General features: G+C 42.7%; 3 protein-coding genes across 3 annotated transcripts in view; 2 read left to right on the plus strand and 1 right to left on the minus strand.

Moving 5' to 3' along the window:
- Positions 1-17,074, plus strand: part of bcap29 (B cell receptor associated protein 29) — a 188,751-nt gene that overhangs the window by 123,558 nt on the left and 48,119 nt on the right. The window lies entirely within an intron of this gene.
- On the plus strand, positions 208-7,191 carry trarg1a (trafficking regulator of GLUT4 (SLC2A4) 1a). The gene is made up of 3 exons (XM_052077825.1): positions 208-1,087; positions 5,012-5,138; positions 5,555-7,191. Exons 1-3 carry the CDS (start codon positions 659-661, stop codon positions 5,563-5,565), a joined length of 567 nt encoding a protein of 188 aa, XP_051933785.1. The 5' UTR covers positions 208-658; the 3' UTR covers positions 5,566-7,191.
- On the minus strand, positions 8,389-16,733 carry gosr1 (golgi SNAP receptor complex member 1). The gene is made up of 9 exons (XM_052077810.1): positions 16,604-16,733; positions 16,148-16,259; positions 15,424-15,511; positions 14,816-14,923; positions 14,621-14,712; positions 12,547-12,621; positions 9,725-9,754; positions 8,996-9,078; positions 8,389-8,910 (listed from the first exon to the last, which is right to left on the minus strand). Exons 1-9 carry the CDS (start codon positions 16,692-16,694, stop codon positions 8,786-8,788), a joined length of 804 nt encoding a protein of 267 aa, XP_051933770.1. The 5' UTR covers positions 16,695-16,733; the 3' UTR covers positions 8,389-8,785.

Genomic DNA, 17,074 nt, shown 5'->3' on the forward strand with positions numbered 1-17,074 from the left:
TTCTGAAATGTACTGTATGAAAAAGGAATGAATACAACAATGTATACATGTATACATTACAATTGTACAAACATTTAAAATCATAGGTATATAAACGTCTAAAAATACAATTGTCTGAAACTGTGCATGTATGCTCTATATTTGTGTCGAGAAGAACTATTTATTTTACGAATAGCTGCCATTAATCAAACGCTGGCTCACCGGAAAAGGAAACTGTGCGTTTATGTAGCTTGACAAATGTTTCGTCCTGTCTGGCAAGCCGCAGAGTGAATAGGGTGGGTGGACGAGAAGCTCAGACCAGCCTTTTAGTGGAGGATAGAAGGTGCATCTTTTTCGTCTTTTTCATTGAAAAAAAAAGAAGAAAGCGGATAAAAGAGCGAGACTGGATGGAGTTCCACTTTGTTTGCTCATCGAATCTGGCACACGTATGTGATCCTGGAAATAACCCAAGTGTATGTAAATGAAGTAAAGTGATTAAGTGGAGAATTTAAAAAGTACTTAACGAGAGAGCGGTCTCTTTTTTTTTAATCGATGAGGATTCCACTCACAATCAAAAGTCACTTGTAAAACTTTTGCACGATAATGGCCCATCATCAAGATTAAATTTGGGAACAAACAAACGAGAAGCAATTTGGACAATTACGTGATCGAGGCGAGCATGGCTATCAACACGGACTGCGACTTCCTCAAGTCCAACCTTGGTGAGGGCGGTGGTAGAGGAGGCGAAGCCGGCGCCCAGCTGACTGACTTCCAAGAGACCGAGAAGCTACTGGCCGTCACCAGCGAGCCCGCGAGCCAAGGGCTCAAAATGTCCTCATCCTTCTCCATCAACATGGACCACAACCAGGCCATGGGGCCGGAGGCGGACCGCAACGGCCACGGGATGAACGTCCGATCGGGCTCCGCGGGGCAGCTGACCGCCGCCGCGCCCCTCTCACCGTCCAAAGTCAGCCTGAGCCGCTCGTCCACCGGCAACGCCACGGTGCAGGAAAGCCCCCAGCCCCGAGACTACCTGATCCTCGTCATCGTCTCCTGCTTCTTCCCCGTGTGGCCCGTCAGCATCGTGGCCCTCGTCTACTCCATTATGGTGAGTGAGCCCCACCCCCCAAAAAAGTCACCAAAGCAACTTTACCAGTGCGGCAACATAGAACGCCTCATTTTGGAATCGTTCATTGAAAAATATTATTTTAAGACTCTTCTTTTAACTGCCTACATTGTGCTACAAAAAGAGGCTTTATTGTGGTATGAGATGTCAGAGCCTAATGAAACCTTTTTGAGTTTACCTCCGAGAGCCGAAAAAGGTTTGTGTAGTGTTTATTTGTCACAACAACAAAAACTGGAGCACAGCACTATTTTCTGGAAACAAAGAACTATGAAATATAGAGCGTTTAACTCAATATACAGTATGTGTCATACAGTGGTACCTTAATTTATGAGTAACCCTACTCACAAGTAACATGTTTTTCGGAATACTACTCGACCAATCTTTTTTTGTCTCAAGTTGCGAACAAAAATGTAAGTTACAAGTTTTATATGGCGGCAATGAACTTCACAAGCATTAATTTGGCAGATAGTGAAAAATTCTTCTGAAAAGAGGCCAAGTTCTTGTTTCAATCTAAATAAAAAGTAACATGTACAATTGTGAAGAATCAAGAAATTGTTGTCATTGTGCTTCTTAGATATCGTGCGAATGAAGGAGCCGTCAATGGGCAGTATGCAAAATGAAGTCTACGGTCATCACTAATTGATGTCTCTGATTGGCTTTAATTAAGATAGCAAATCAATGCACGAGATAGTATACAAAAGCAAAGAAAAATGTATCATCAAGTACAGTAATCTTAGCTCATCTCTAAATGTTTTTGACCCGTTTGCATTATCTTTGCATTATGAGTGGACATACAAATTACCCTGGTCAGCCCACTGAAAAATTTCTGTTTCCATCCTTCTGAAAAAGATGATGACTCAACATGTATTTCAACAGCTTTGAGAGGACTGTATTTGGTAGACGCCACATCTCAACATTAGGTAGTAGAAGCCTCCGACTTCTTTGCTCATCAGTGAAGAAAATTATATGACGGTATATCGATATATTCATTCTTATGTAAACACAATAATCATGAACGAACAATGTGGACATATGTAACTGACAGGCTCCAAATCAGTCATGGAAACTAACGATAGTCTGTTTTCAAGATTTCTAATCAATAAGGATCGAGTTTTGAAGACCACATGGAAGTGACGTTCTTGAATGCACCACCGAAAACCTCAAGGCGGTCGCGCGCATCCACCCTTTTCTTGACTGCCGACATTTTGCCCGATTGCAAAAGTTGGCTGGCTGAAATAAAAGTGAAGGCATCTCACTGAGCCCATTAGTTCTGTGACATCACTCCTTTGGGCTGCGCGCACACCTGAGGGAATATCAAGAAAGATCCCCTAGACGTACTATGAGTCTTTATCATGAATTTACTGATATACACTCGTCGGGCACTTGCTAATGGCTTGGAATATGTGTGTGTGCGCATATGTGTGAGAGGAAGTGAGCGAGGCATTGCCGGCGAGCCATGAGACGCAAAGTGTAGGAGAAGGAAGGAAACTGGATCTGGGACATTAATTCAATAGACGGTGAGAGAAGTCAATTTAGTTACTCTGCTGCAGAGAGCAGATTGTGCCAGTTTGCAGCGTTGCGGTGTTGGCGGCAATAAACATCCGCTCCCCGTGCCGGGGCGAAAGCCGCCTTCCTCGCAGGACGAGGTGTGCGAGAGGAACGCCAAATGGATCCGGTGCATCATGGGAATTGAATCAGATAACGTCAGATCAAGTGAAACGGGTTTACGATAGTGCTCAGGAGTAACTGATTTAAGAGTGACAGAATATGCTTCGAAAAGGCCTCAAATGGCTTGGAAACATAAAAGGGCCGGCATAACCAGCATGTATCACCAGACGGTGTGATTGAGTGCAGGAACGTGCTCTCAAATACCAGTTGATGGACAAACGCAAAGCAGAATGGCATTAACTAGCACACAGAAGTCCACCAAGCCCGAACAATGTTCCACTTTGCCGTGATACACTAATCTCTCGTTTATCGGGGTTAATGGGGACCAAAAGCACCCGCGACAAACGAGGGATTACTGTATCACTATAATGACGTAAATACAGTAGCATAGTAGGTAAAAGTGTTGATGTAAATGTGACACCACAGATGGTAGTGATCGTTTTTATCAGCCGGACAATTGGCAACCCGCCATCGGGCTGTAGATCTGGGACAGGTGCACACCGTGGCCGGCTAACACGGACGATGTGCGGCCAATTACAGGATCAGCAATGCGGGCCTAATGGCTTTTTACAGCCACCATATTAAGATAACGGCGAGGGTTGAAATGCAGCAGCGGTGCCCGCTCGGCAGATTTGCCGATGGCCTACGGATCAAAATATGTGCTTTCATGCTCATCACATGCCGCAAAGTGTTTTTCCAATCGGTCGCTCTCTTCGTGATGACTTCAACCACTCGGCTGAGATATTCTTCATGTTAAATTGGCTTTTCGAATTTCAACTCACTGTGCTTCATTGCCATGATCGCTTTGCTTGAACATCTCAAATGATACCAAGCAAAGTTTTTCCTAATTGGATTTCCTTGCACCAGAACAGCGTGAAATCAAGTTAGTGCACTCTGATGCATTTTTGTGACGATTACGACGATGTTACATTTGGCTGCCGGGAAACGTGATCGTCGGAACAAGTCTGTCGCTTCATGTGTTTAGCTTCCGCCTAATGGAGGATTGCTTATTATTTAGAATTGTGCTGACACTTTCTAGTGATTTCCACGAACCCGATGTGATGCTCCGGAAGATTGCTTGGAGAGATTTGTTGAGTTGATAAAAGTCCAGATGTCCGATTGTATGCACGGATGGAACGAGGCGGCAGGTGAGATGGAGCATGGACGGCGCTCCGGGAGCAAATGGTGTGAATGCAGCGGACTGAGACCCATTCATGTAACACAGAAAAGTCTGTCCAAATATAATTTATGAGTCGCGATGCATTTTATTGGCCCAGGAATGAGAGCAGTGACGTCGTGCTCCGAGCAGATTGGATCATCCAGCTGCATTGGATGTGTTGCATTTTTAATGCCGATTTTAATGTCGCAACAGTGAGTCTGAAAGCCCCTCATGGCTGCTCAACACCCCTGCAGCGCAAAGTGCCGTCAGTTTTAACCAACTTTGGGTGCTCCTCCAAAACTCCATACGCAACATTATGTGTGCAATTTGACTTCAAGGAATGTTTTCATTGAAAATAAAATGTCAGACTAAATTGTGAAAGAACACGAAGCTCCTCAAGCAAAATGTATCCAAAACGTGCGTTTAAAACATCGCCTTTGAATCGAAACGTAAACGTGAGCATTTCAGATGCACACCAGCTCTTTGCTTTGTCCCTCACCTCGAGCTAGGCTGCCGCTGCCGCTCGTCCATTATTAATGACAAGAGAAAAGAGGAACATTTACTCACTTAGCAGGCTTCCTCTGCTGGAGCCACAAGAACGTGTGCAGCAAATGCAGGTGTGTGTGTGTGTGTGTGTGTTGATTCTGGATCAATGGTGGTCTTCGGTCTCCACTGGACCCCCGGCCTGTGACACAAAGAGAATGTTTTGATTTTATTTTTTAACTGTGCATTAGACAGCTTTTTACCTTTAAATACTAAGCGACAAGAACTGTTCCTTCCTGTCATTTCAGGCCGACAAGCAAAAACACAGCCAGAAAAATGTGGTTCTCGTGCACTTGCTCTATCATTTTTGAAATTTGATTTATTTTTGGGAACATATTGCATGAGCTGTTAACTCATTCAGTACCGGCCAATTCTAGACAGAGTCTGAAAAGACGTTTAAAAACGTCTTTGGGAGTGAATGAGTTAACAAGCTTAACAAGTTTACTTTATTCCTACACTTAACTGTATGTTTCTTGCACTCTTTACACCGGATCGTTCGCGGGTGTTGATGAGCATATGTTTTTGTGCGCCGCCAGTCCAGAAACAGTCTCCAGGCAGGGGACGTGGACGGGGCCCGACGGCTGGGTCGACTGGCTCGTCTGCTCAGCATCGTCTCCATCGTGCTGGGTGTGGTCGCCATCATTGTATTTGTCTCACTTTCAGGTACAACAAAACAACAACTGTTATGAAAAAATTTCAATGGGGAAACAATCGCTTTCGGGATGCAGTCCTTTAATGTTGTCACTCGAAAGAACAATTCACTGGACACATGATTCGTACGCATGAGGAGTTACATCAATGTGACATATGTTTGCGACTGCACGGCACGCACACTTAGTAGGTGCCGAATAACAAACTGTAGTTGCTGCTTTATGACAACATGGTGATATATGAATAGCTGACAAGCGTGAACGTGTTTCTTTGGTCCAAGCTCAGCACATTTGCTTGCTTGTGCTCGTGTGTGTGTGTGTGTGTGTGTGTGTGTGCACGCATTGGTATTTGATGTCACAATAGGCTGAATATGCAGCTGCCTACAATTAACCAACTTAAAGATTTTCTCCCCTTTGTGTCTTTGGCAGCAATCAACTGACATGAACGGCATGACATGGAAACAAACCAGCCGTGAAGGATGCAACACCCAAAAAGCCCACCCTACTCCCCCCCAAAAAAGAGAAATATTGAGCTCCTGTACATATACATAAAAGACGATACAACACCTATCTACTTCTACCACATTATAATTATGCCATCATGACCTTCAGAAATCCAACCCTCACCCGACGGGTATTGCTGCAGCAAGCAGCCCGACATCCAAAATGCATGCATTGGACTCCACTCACATTTGCTTGACATATAAGAACGATACGAACCTGATGCAACGCCGAGGACGAAGATTTTCCAAGATGTCTGGATTTGAAAATTGCTTTTGGAATACAACTGCGAAACGGAGTGGATGAGTTGAGCACAGACGACTTTTTCTACATCTGCGGGATGCTTGATCACTTTTTCTGTTTGGACGTCCACGTTTGGACCGCGCCCATGTAACCCTCATATATTCCTGCTGTGCCGAAGGCCTACACGGCTAAAACATGAATACCTTTGAGGTGAACATTTGCGAACATGATGGTAATGTCAAGCTGGGACAGCGGAAAAATCGAATGAAATAGGGACGGGATACATTTGGAATGTTTTGTTGTCTTTCACTATTTCTTTTCAACAGTGAGCATACTTGCATGACTGAATGTGGACGTTGAAATTCTGCCTGTGCATTACTGACTCTTTACCAGTCCAAAAGAATGAAATTAGGTGTAAACAATAGGTGAGGTGTGAAGACTGAGTTGTAACTCTGACGCATCCATCTTAACCTTTGCAAAATATTATCAACGTGACAAATACACCAACGCACATGTTGGGTGCACTCATTGCGAACGTTTTGCTCCAAGTTCTTCACCTTGTGCCCTTAACCTGTTTACGAGAACGGCCGCTCTATTTGTCCAACATCATCACTGCTACGTTGGGCTACAGTTACAATTGTTTTTCATCTGTTTTTTTCTGCTCTTTGTATAGGGATGAAATGTATATGGAAGGCAATATATGCAATATTTATGCATGTTGTATGATTTATTTTTGTAAGAGATGTTACTCAGTTTATTTGAAGCTCAACATCCAAATTGAACATAATGTATGCACTGCAAACACACAAACACACACACGCTTAACAAGTACGAATAAGCATAGGTTGAAACTTTGGTACACAAAGATTGTTCACGCTCTCTCTGCAGGAAAAATGTGTTGCTTAGAAATCATACACAACTATGCAACTACATATCCCGGCTACGTTACCACTTTCAAGCATATTTTTCATCCAACATCCAGAGGCAGCCTTATCCAATGATTGGCTTTATTTAGTACAAACCTAAAAAAAACATTAACATTGGAAGTGAAAGCATTTACCAAGATTAGACTGAATTTGGTCAGCTGGTTTATTTCTTTTTTTTTAAGCCTTGTTATCCCTAGGCTGGTGCAACAAGCATCTCTGATTTGTGGTGGACATTTTGCATGTTTGGAATAAATGTTAGCATGCATGGCTGATGTTTTTGTCTCGGCGTTGTTTTGTAAGGTCGAAACCGTTTAAATGCTTTAAATACACTTTTCTGCTCTCGTGGAATGGAAGTGATGAGATGTTTATGGTAACATTAAATTTGCAGTGGCTGATTGGAATGTGTCCATTAATGAGAGGCAGCAATGAAAAGTGTAAAATAAAAATAAACAATAAATAAAGTACTGGTATAACCTTGCCTTAGATATCATCGCTAATCAAAAATGGCCAATCACAGGGCACAAAAACAATGATTTACATCCACGCCAACGTACGATTTAAAACATGCAATGCTACACTCACTGCGTATGGGCCACTTCATGAAGAACATCCGCGCGATCTAATGAGATCCAATATACAAGATCTACATATACAACCATTTAAAAACAATAAGAGCTATTGAATGTTTTTCTTATTGTGGTTGGAGTTTGCATTGATGTACAGATTCATACAGAGAGAATAATTTTATTGACCTGCATAGGAAAGGCAAAATAAACACATCGATACATATAATCTATATAATGTGTTTCATGTGGCTCAGCTGACGCTTACACTCAAGTGCTTGAGTTTGAGGATGCAAACTGATGGTCGGACTTTCTCCTTCAGGATTTTCTGGTAGACAGAATTCATTGAACCCATCAATCACAGCAAGCTGTCCTGGTCCTGAGGTAGTAAAGCGGCCCCAGACCATCACGCCACCACCACCACACTTCACACTTGTTTTTTTTTTTTTTTAAACAAATGCTGTGCCACTTGTACCCCAGACATAGCAGGCCTCATATCTTCCAAAAAGTTCAATTTTTGACTTATCAGACCACAGAATGTTTTTCCAAAAGTCTTGAGGATCAACAAGCTGTCTTTTGGCAAATGTTAGATGAGCCTGTGTGTTGTTTTTGGACAGCTGTGGTTTTCGCCTGGGAGCTCATTTTTAGCCAGTGTCTTTCTTATGCTAGAGTCGTGAACACTGACCTGAACTGAGGCCAGCAAGGTATGGAGTTCTTTGGATGTTCTAGGTTCTTTTTCAACCTCCTGGATGAGTCGTCGGAGTGATTTCAGCTGGTCGAGACCTCTTGGGAATGTTTGCCCCTGTTGCAACATGTTTTCTCCATTGGTGGATCATGGCTCTCACAGTGATTCGCTAGAGCTCCAGAGTCTTGAAAATGGCTTTGTAACCTTTTGTAGACTAATAGATTTCAATTTTTTTTAAATTTCTTTCGATCGTGGCATCATGCTTATGTTTGTTGAGATTTTGTGGCCTACTTTACTTTGTATGACAGATTCTATTGATGAGTCTGACTTAATTTTTACAACAAATGTATATCAATAATTTATTAACTTGTATTAACATCCATTTCAAACTGGCACATCAATTAAAAAGAAACATTCCAAAAAAATCTTTGCAAGGTGGAGGAAAAAAAAAAAAACATGGTCACATATTCCAACAGTTCATCAACAGTCTCTTCCAGGGGAGTTATGATACAATTTTCTAGTTGTGAGTACTTTTGTTTTCTGCGTCCTGGAGCTGGCAAAGTATCTACCCACCAGTAACGTTGTCCATCTGTCCTACAGCTAGATTTAAGTTCACAAGATCTTGTTGTTGGACAGACGTCACATCCACGTGCAAAGGAGTCTCCCGGGGTCCTCAATCGCGAACCGTTTTCCTGACGGTCTTACACATCAAATAGCCAACCTACTCACCGCTTTTTGAAACTCAGTGAAAAGCGTAGAGCATGAGAAGAATGGTGCAGACGCCAATCACGGCGCCAAGGATGAGCGAGTCTCGTCGCTTCCGAAGATTGATTCGTTGGATGAGACTGTTGATGGCTGGGAAACGGTCTTGGAGAGCAAAGCATTAAGGACAATACCAAATGATCCGATTAAAAACAAAGCAAGGAAAGCGGTTCAATGGCAAAAAGGATACTGGCCAGCGTGTTGAGTCGGCTCTGGATGGATTTCAGCATGCCCCTTTGGGACGTCATATTCTCCTTGGTTGCCATGGCAATGCTACAAAGACAAGGGCAAATGATATGGATGGGTGGAAAATGAATCAACACAAAACTACGGAGCATCCTGCCAACATTTTCTCAAAAGGCCGCGTGTTGTATTTATTGGTTTACTCTTCCCTACGAGGCAAGCCAAGTTGTTGTTCAGGCTTTTGGATGCTAGGAGGAACGAAGAGTATAAGGAGGGGCTGCGGCAAACCACCTTCCTTCCATCCCATTGAGGGAGCGGGCAACGCTCAAGAGCAGCGTTTCAAGGCCATGTGGCGTGAGGCCGTGTGCCTTCCTCGGGGTGGGCACTGCTGAGGGGACAGTCAAGTCCCCCGAGCAATGCCAAGGAGGGGATCATGTTCTCCTCAGTCAGGTACCAACAACTTGCAGACGGCAGCAATTTCCCATCGACTTCCTTTCGATATGAACGACCGCATTGAAATTCGAGCTGAAGCTTCTTTTCGCACTTTCCCTGTAATCAGTCACGATTTGCCGTTTGATGCCAAAGAGTGAGGAGAAAAAAAAATCAAGTGACCATTTTGTTTTTCCCTCTTAAACAGGACGACGAGCAACCATTTTATCCGTACGTGACATTTAGCCAGTGTTGATTCCTGGATGTGACAGCAGCAATTAAGTATCGCAACGGAGGAAAGTCTTACCTTATTGTGTCATCCATCAGTCGATCGGAACTACACATGGAATGAAAGAAATGGATAAATTGGTTATCGACAGTATTTCTAGTACGGACAAACAGGCGTAATGAACATTTAATTGTGTTAAAACGGGAGCCAGGGAGGAAAACCCTCCGATACATGTCAAGACACAGTTAATGAGCGCTTCAAAACTTTAGCTTTCACATCCAAATTAGAAATCTGTGTTGCTACGATCCTGCTCAGAGTGCAGGCATATCCGATTTTTCGATCAAGTCGACTGTTCCCGATGTTCTTTGCAAGTTCATCCACACAACGGCGCGCTGTACTGACCCGTTTGCGTACATACGCTGGCGATGGTAGAAACAAACATAAAAGGATGCTCAGTAAAAACAAGGCACATTTCCACTAGTACTGTAAATTTGGTTTCTAAAATAAAATTAAAAAAACACACATCCAGCTCTCTAGAATGAATGACATAATGGGAGTCAATTTGGTGGCTTTCGTAAAGCAAACAAGACAAAACCAAAAAGACGGTATGTCGTGGTTGATGACATACACTTACAAGAACTCATCGAAGTCATCACGCTTAATGTGTGGTTTCTGTTACCAGACTAATGTCCTTTTGAGAGCAATTAAATGCTCAAGGCCTCTCTGGTTTCAATCGAACTGGAGCCACAAGAAATCGCCGAAGACATGAAACATCTTAAACTTTTACCTTCAAGAGTCAACTGTTTGGCTAGAAATCAAGAAATAACGATAGGAATCACCCTCAGCAAAACGATGCATCACACAAACCCCCTGAAGAATATTGTCTCATTTACACGTTGGGGCCACGGAGAAATTGATAGCACGAGTGTTCAGTGGGCTTTCGGTTTGTAATTTAGCTGAAAACTTACGATCTTATCAACTCCCTCGATCACAGTGAAATGAAAACTAGTAAAATCATACAAAAGCCCTTGTGAGGGGAAGATGCAAAAAGATTTTGAGCGAACAGTGAGTGCCATATTGAACACTACCTGCATTTAGATTAACCTTTAAAATTGCGACACCAGATTTACAACGTCCACCCGAATGGGCCAAGAGCGCTTGTACATTTCCTGTACAATTCGTCAAAAGCAAAGTTGAAACCAAACCCACAAAAGTATGACATATTTTTGACGGCAAGTCCTCGTCGGTGTGACCATGACCGTTAGCTGTTCTTGCGCCTCCGAACCTCTAGGTCAGGGGTGCCCAAACTTTTTGGATCGAAGATCTACTTTTTGATCAACTAACCTCACAGGATCTACCCTTACCGGCGCGCGCGCACACACACACACACACACACACACACACACACACACACACACACACACACACACAAATTTAAGATTTACCCGCTTTATTTTATTCATTCATTCATCTTCCGAGCCACTTGATCCTCACTAGGGTCGCGGGGGGTGCTGGAGCCTATCCCAGCCGTCTTCGGGCAGTAGGCGGGGGACACCCTGAATCAGTTGCCAGCCAATCGCAGGGCACACAGAGACAAACAACCATCCACGCCCACACTCACACCTAGGGACAATTTAGAGCGTCCCATCAGCCTGCCATGCATGCATGTTTTTGGAATGTGGGAGGAAACCGGAGCACCCAGAGAAAACCCACGCAGGCCCGGGGAGAACATGCAAACTCCACACAGGGAGGCCGGAGCTGGAATCGAACCCGATACTTCTGCACTGTGAAGCCGACGTGCTAACCACTGGACTACCGGGACGCAAGATTTATTTTATTTTTTAAATATTTTTTTTTTAGTGAAAATGAGACTGATTAGTGTGCAGTGTATATTAACACAAAAAAACATATTACTAACATGTACAAAGACACACAAATGGTCGTTTGTTTTTTTTCTTCTCAACACTCCTCGGATCTACTTGGGACCTGTCTTAGATCTACCGGTAGATCAGGATCTACCTAATGGGCACCCCTGCTCTAGGTTATTTATCAACACCCACCTAGCTGGCGAAGAGATGGAAAAACGGATGCAACGAATGCGAGTCACAGATAAGAAGCACCGGTCATGGCGCAAAGATTGACAGCACTTAGAGCAAATCGAATCAGTGTGCAATGTCTCTTAAATTAGTGTGGATATATCTCATCTGTTGAACGCCATGCGCAACTTATGACAGCGTGAAAACGAGGTGAGGAGCTACAAGAACACTTCAAACAAATACTCTGTGAAGCATTCCACTTCTGATTTATCGTGCACACCGGTGCAATACAAGAGAAAGTCAGACGTTTTTTTAAAAAAAAATCTTCGGGCATTATTGCCTATGCAATGTCTCGAATATTATCGAGTGTCAATCAATGAAGTGCAACTTATTGTACAGCTCCACTGTTCTATCTCCTCTCCCTCCTATGGTCAGGGGAAAGAAACCTTGTAATAAGGGCTGTGGTTAAGTGGGAAAATGTCACTTGACACAATCCTGATGGAATATACTGGACTCGCACGCAGAGGAAGAAACGCCTCCATTGTGAGACAATTAAAGGTTTTCTTACCATAGCTCACCTTTTGAACGACCAAATGCATTAATCCACATTTACGGCTGAAATTCTAATGTGCGCTCCATGATCTTATATGAAGTCTATCCTATATTTGGCAGTGTCGTTTCTCTTGACTGCGCTGCTTCCAGGGGCTTTAGAATCAGCGGCGTGGGCCGATGCAACGTAACCTCTATTAAACGATGCAACTGTTTCAGATTTCAAATTTGCCTCAGCTAGCTGGCCTACAATCAAGACAGCTAGCTGTAGTCTAACATAAGAGAATTGACGGGTCACACGTGATGGGAACTTACTTTCTCAGGTGTTCATGCTCCTTCAGAAACAGCTCTGTTCTTCTGTTGTTAACTCCTGATCCACTCTTAAACGTTCTAAAAGACAAAAAAAAAAACGCAGACCGTCTTAGAAGACTGGTTTTCTTGTTTTAGGTGATGACAAAATAGATGCATTGCCCTCCGAGTCAAAGGCACGGAGCAGATGTTGAAATCCCCAAACATCTCTCTGAGACTATCAAGGACATATTAGGCTGACTGTCACACTCCGGAGAGCCATTTCCTGTTGCCACAGGGTGACGCTTTGAATAATTAAGGAAAGCGGCATGTGAATCGCTTCGGGGTCGAATAGAGAAGCTTCTTGAAGCTCTGACTTTGTGAATATTTCAGGGTGAATCCTCAAAACATTTCCCTTGTCTTCAAGTAGTGCAATGGTGGTAAAACGGTGCTTGGCAACATTTCCAGCAGCGGACAGCCGGAACTCAATCTTGCATTATCATTGGGAGTTTCGGCCTAACTTTTGAGTCAACCAATATCTTTGGAATGGTGGGAACCAAAGCCACAGGATTTCCTTTCATCACTGTTACATTAAAAGCTTTCCTGCGGTTCACCAGTAGAAAGGCTTTAATGTGAAGCAGTCGTGAGAGGAAACATCCACTTGCATTAGCCGTGACTTCGAACATCGCATGAGTGGTTCTAAAGAGAGCAGCGCTGTAAAAATTCGAAAGAGTCATAGGTAAATGACCGCGACTGTTCACACAGTTGATCCTCGGTCGAAGAAGGGGAACCCTGAAAAACCTGTTTAGCAAATGCCCAAAAACCCCTTGGCGATAGGCATTATCACTGGGGCAACTACCAGGTACAACAAGAAGATTCCATTAAGGGACACCACAAAATGAGGATTTTACAATGCATGTACATGCATGTCGCAGTTAACGGCATTTTACAAAGTCAAAAAGAAAAACGTACTTCCATGTAAAGACTTAACAGCACCATCATACAATGATAAAGAAGGCTCCGTTTCCCCTTTCGTGAATGTGATAGATACCACACAAGAGGCAAAGTGAACATCCCACACCCATTTCTTTGATGCAACCCATTTATCAGCATCTGGTGACTAAGCTTCTTGCTGGTTTCTGGTCATTTAATTCAGCCCCACCCTCACATGGAGAAAAGAATGAGATCAAGCGCAAAAGGAAAAGTGAGGGGGCGGGAAAATATATATAAAATGAATAAAATGATAAAGTGGACACTGTAGAACAAATGCACTCATTTAATTCCCAGTACAGGTGTCAAATGGAACTACAATGTTATCATGCACTCAACGTGGTAGGGCCAAGCCAAGCGGCAGGGATGAGGCAAGGCTTTTTAAAAGGGCACCATGCTGTCGTCTTTTTTTTGTGGCCGACAGTAAAAGCGGGAGCAGTAGTCCGCGTTCACCTCTGCTTCATCTTGCTCTTATGAAATGGAATAGCGACAACCACAGTAACGTTTTGTGTGCTCGCATGTGCAAAAATTGCTTTTGCAATAAGAACCCACAACAGATTGTCCAAGATGGGAATACTGTGCAGTGTTTGCAAAACTGTTGCAATTGTTGTTCGAAGAAACAAGCCAGTGGCTGTTTTATAATGCATAAGAGCACTGTTACACATAAATCTTGGGGAACTGCATCAGAGGATCTCTTCTGCCCCCTGTATGGCCAAATGACAGCTGCAACAAAAGCATCCACCTATTTTCTCTTCTGCTTATGCTCCAAAGGGTCGGAGTGGGCTCGAGTCTATGCCATCCAAGTGTATTTTGTAGCAGACAGTCTGTAGATTTGTAATTGTCAATTTATCCATTTTGTAATGCGCAGCCGTTAAACTCTATGATCACACAATTCCCCTTTTCTATCACTGGTCAACTTCTGTAGGCCGCATTGCAAAATACACGAACACACACACTTATGGAGTTAACTTCTTCGATGGCAGCCATTTTCACTGGAGCACACCCCTCAATCCCAGTTGAACCAAGTGCATTGGAATTGAGTTTGTAGATTATATGTCTCCATAATGGTAGCGCATGACCAGCATATTCTGAATTACGGTAGTTTACTTACTCAATGTCCTTTCTGACAGATCCTAATAGGTCTTCCCGTTCCCGAATGGCTAAGAAGTTTCCTTTAGTTTTGTGGAATTCATGTGTGTAATCCTGGAATGGAAAAATAAAGAGACGTTATAAGAAATAATATCATTAAAATGTGTGTGCATGTTTGTGTGTACAAGTATGGAAGATGATGAATGAGTGGGCAAACCTGTAGGATGTCTCTGTGCCTCTGGAGGGTGTGCATTAGTGCAGCATTCAAAGAAGCTGTGCCCGGCCCATTGGTGTACTCTGCCATCTTGTCATTTACCGCCGTCAGCTGACAGAGTGCGATCAAAAATATATGCATTTGTAAAGACAAAGGCTGAGGATGAGGAAAAGAACCTTCCAGAAAATCAAAAGGTGTGTAGGGCAGTAGATGTGCAGTTGCTTACAATATATATTAAAAGCTATGCACTTAACGGCTGGGATAGAAGTATAATCACGATGACGAACATTTGATTTGTCACAGGGAGACATGCGTATAGAATAATTTAAAATGTTTAATTTGAAGTTTCTTTTTAACAAAAATAATTAAAAATGTGGCTATTCTCCAACCGTAATTGTATTGAAGTTTAAAATTATAAACAGTTGAATACCTTTAACTCAAAAAATATGAACTTCAAAATAAATAAAAACGGTGAAAATTATAATAATTTTGGAATATAGTAATTAGTACACAATGGTTCTGCTGCAAGATGTTTTTTTTCTCCAACTGTATTGCACACTTTCATTTTCTCGTAACACTATAACTTTGAAGGACACTGGTAATGCACTTACTTTGGCCAGCAGCTGTTCAATCTCTACCGACATGGTGTCAAACATCCTGTCCTGCGTGGAGTTATTTAGCAATGGTGTGGTGTCTGACCTGCAGAATGAATGCACATGTACACAAATAAATAGAATAAATAAATACAATTTGAATAGCTATTATTATTTGGTACTGCAGCCTATAATGGTGGCAGAAATGGTTCTGGAATGGACTTTTATAAAGTGAGGTTGAAGAAGAGTGTATGTCCTGCCAGGACTAAGCTTTGAACAAAAAAAGGAAATTATGTCAAAGTGTCCTTGCATCTTTTATCCTGGGGAGGATTGAGGCTCAGGTTAAACATGTAATATAGTTTAGAAACACATGAATGTTTTAAAATTAAACAAAACCTTTTTTTTATTGTTTTTTTTTAAATACCGGTACATAGAATAGTGACACCAATGTATTGAATCAAATGAGACCATGCATTTTGTGTATTGTTGCAACCCAACTAAACAAACAGATACTGTACATGTACTGTATTGTGAACTGAGAAGTCTCACAGGCACCATGAACAAATACCAAACTATTATAGACATTATCAAATCCATATTTGCGTACAATCTTCAGGATACATGCAGATGTTGCAGCAGTATTTGATGAAAATCAAATTAACACAGATAGTTTGTTGGTGTGATCCAGTGCAAATCAAATTTCCCCCAAGTGTCTCACTGTGAAGCATCATCGTCATCTTACGTGTCTCCTCGCCGTCCATCCCTTGAGCCATTGTAGCTGGTACACAGTTTACTGAATGACACCAACTTCAGGTCCAGTTCATTCTCCAACTGCCTGGCCTGTTTCCGTAGATCTAAAACACATGATGATTACATGCACAGCAGATCGTTGCAAAGTCGACGCCATTTAGCTTTGGCCGTAAAACATGGACAGCCATGACAAGCTGATCACATCAACGAACGTCGGTTGTATTAAAAAACGCATCCGAAATATTAGCTTCCATGAACGACGTGACAACCGGAGTAACAAAACTGTTGCTGCAATGGCGTGAAGTTAGCTAGCTTGTGGGCAGCCAGGATACGAGACACGTAAGCACGATACGTGGAGCGTGAACTCAGACCAACAGACAAAAAGATGTTAATAATACAGAACGACAGTGTAAACTCTTGACAGTCGAGTTCAATTAATCTCGTTTACCTTCCCAGTAGTTACTGCTCCCCATTCCTGACATCTTTGTTTTGTCTGAGACGTCACCAACTTCCGGGATTGGCGAACAGACGACCCCCATTCAAATATTCTACATCGCCCTCTGTCGACCTTTTCTAGTAGCACAATGCCCGTTGAAAGTATGCCGTCGTGCGAGGATCTCTTTCTCAGACCTAAGGCACACATTTACATGACAGTATACGTTATGTCGTTTTGGGAAAGGTCGTTTAATTGATTTGTCTGCCACTATACGTCGCTTGCGTAGGTAGATGAACAACGATACATTTGTATCCGAATAATTTTCGGGCCAATAGTTCACTTCATTTACACAAAACTATTGAAATGGATGATTTGGATAATTTCTTTATGATCTTTCATGGTAAACTAAACAGTCAGCATAGCGGTTGGGAATCGCTGCTTGTAGTGCAAGTGTAAATAAGCACTTGTGTGTCTGCTAGGCCC

The sequence above is a fragment of the Hippocampus zosterae genome, chromosome 10 (genome assembly GCF_025434085.1).
Source record: "Hippocampus zosterae strain Florida chromosome 10, ASM2543408v3, whole genome shotgun sequence".
Lineage (NCBI taxonomy): Eukaryota > Metazoa > Chordata > Actinopteri > Syngnathiformes > Syngnathidae > Hippocampus > Hippocampus zosterae.

Excerpts from the sequence above, each read along its gene's own strand:
- trarg1a (XM_052077825.1), top strand. The coding sequence starts at position 659 with ATGGCTATCAACACGGACTGCGACTTCCTCAAGTCCAACCTTGGTGAG. Across the intron at positions 1,088-5,011 it reads CCCTCGTCTACTCCATTATG|TCCAGAAACAGTCTCCAGGC; the intron begins GTGAGTGAGCCC and ends GTGCGCCGCCAG.
- gosr1 (XM_052077810.1), bottom strand. The coding sequence starts at position 16,694 with ATGGGGGTCGTCTGTTCGCCAATCCCGGAAGTTGGTGACGTCTCAGAC. Across the intron at positions 16,260-16,603 it reads GAGCAGTAACTACTGGGAAG|ATCTACGGAAACAGGCCAGG; the intron begins GTAAACGAGATT and ends CATGTGTTTTAG. Across the intron at positions 9,755-12,546 it reads GAGCATGAACACCTGAGAAA|TTCCGATCGACTGATGGATG; the intron begins GTAAGTTCCCAT and ends TTCCATGTGTAG.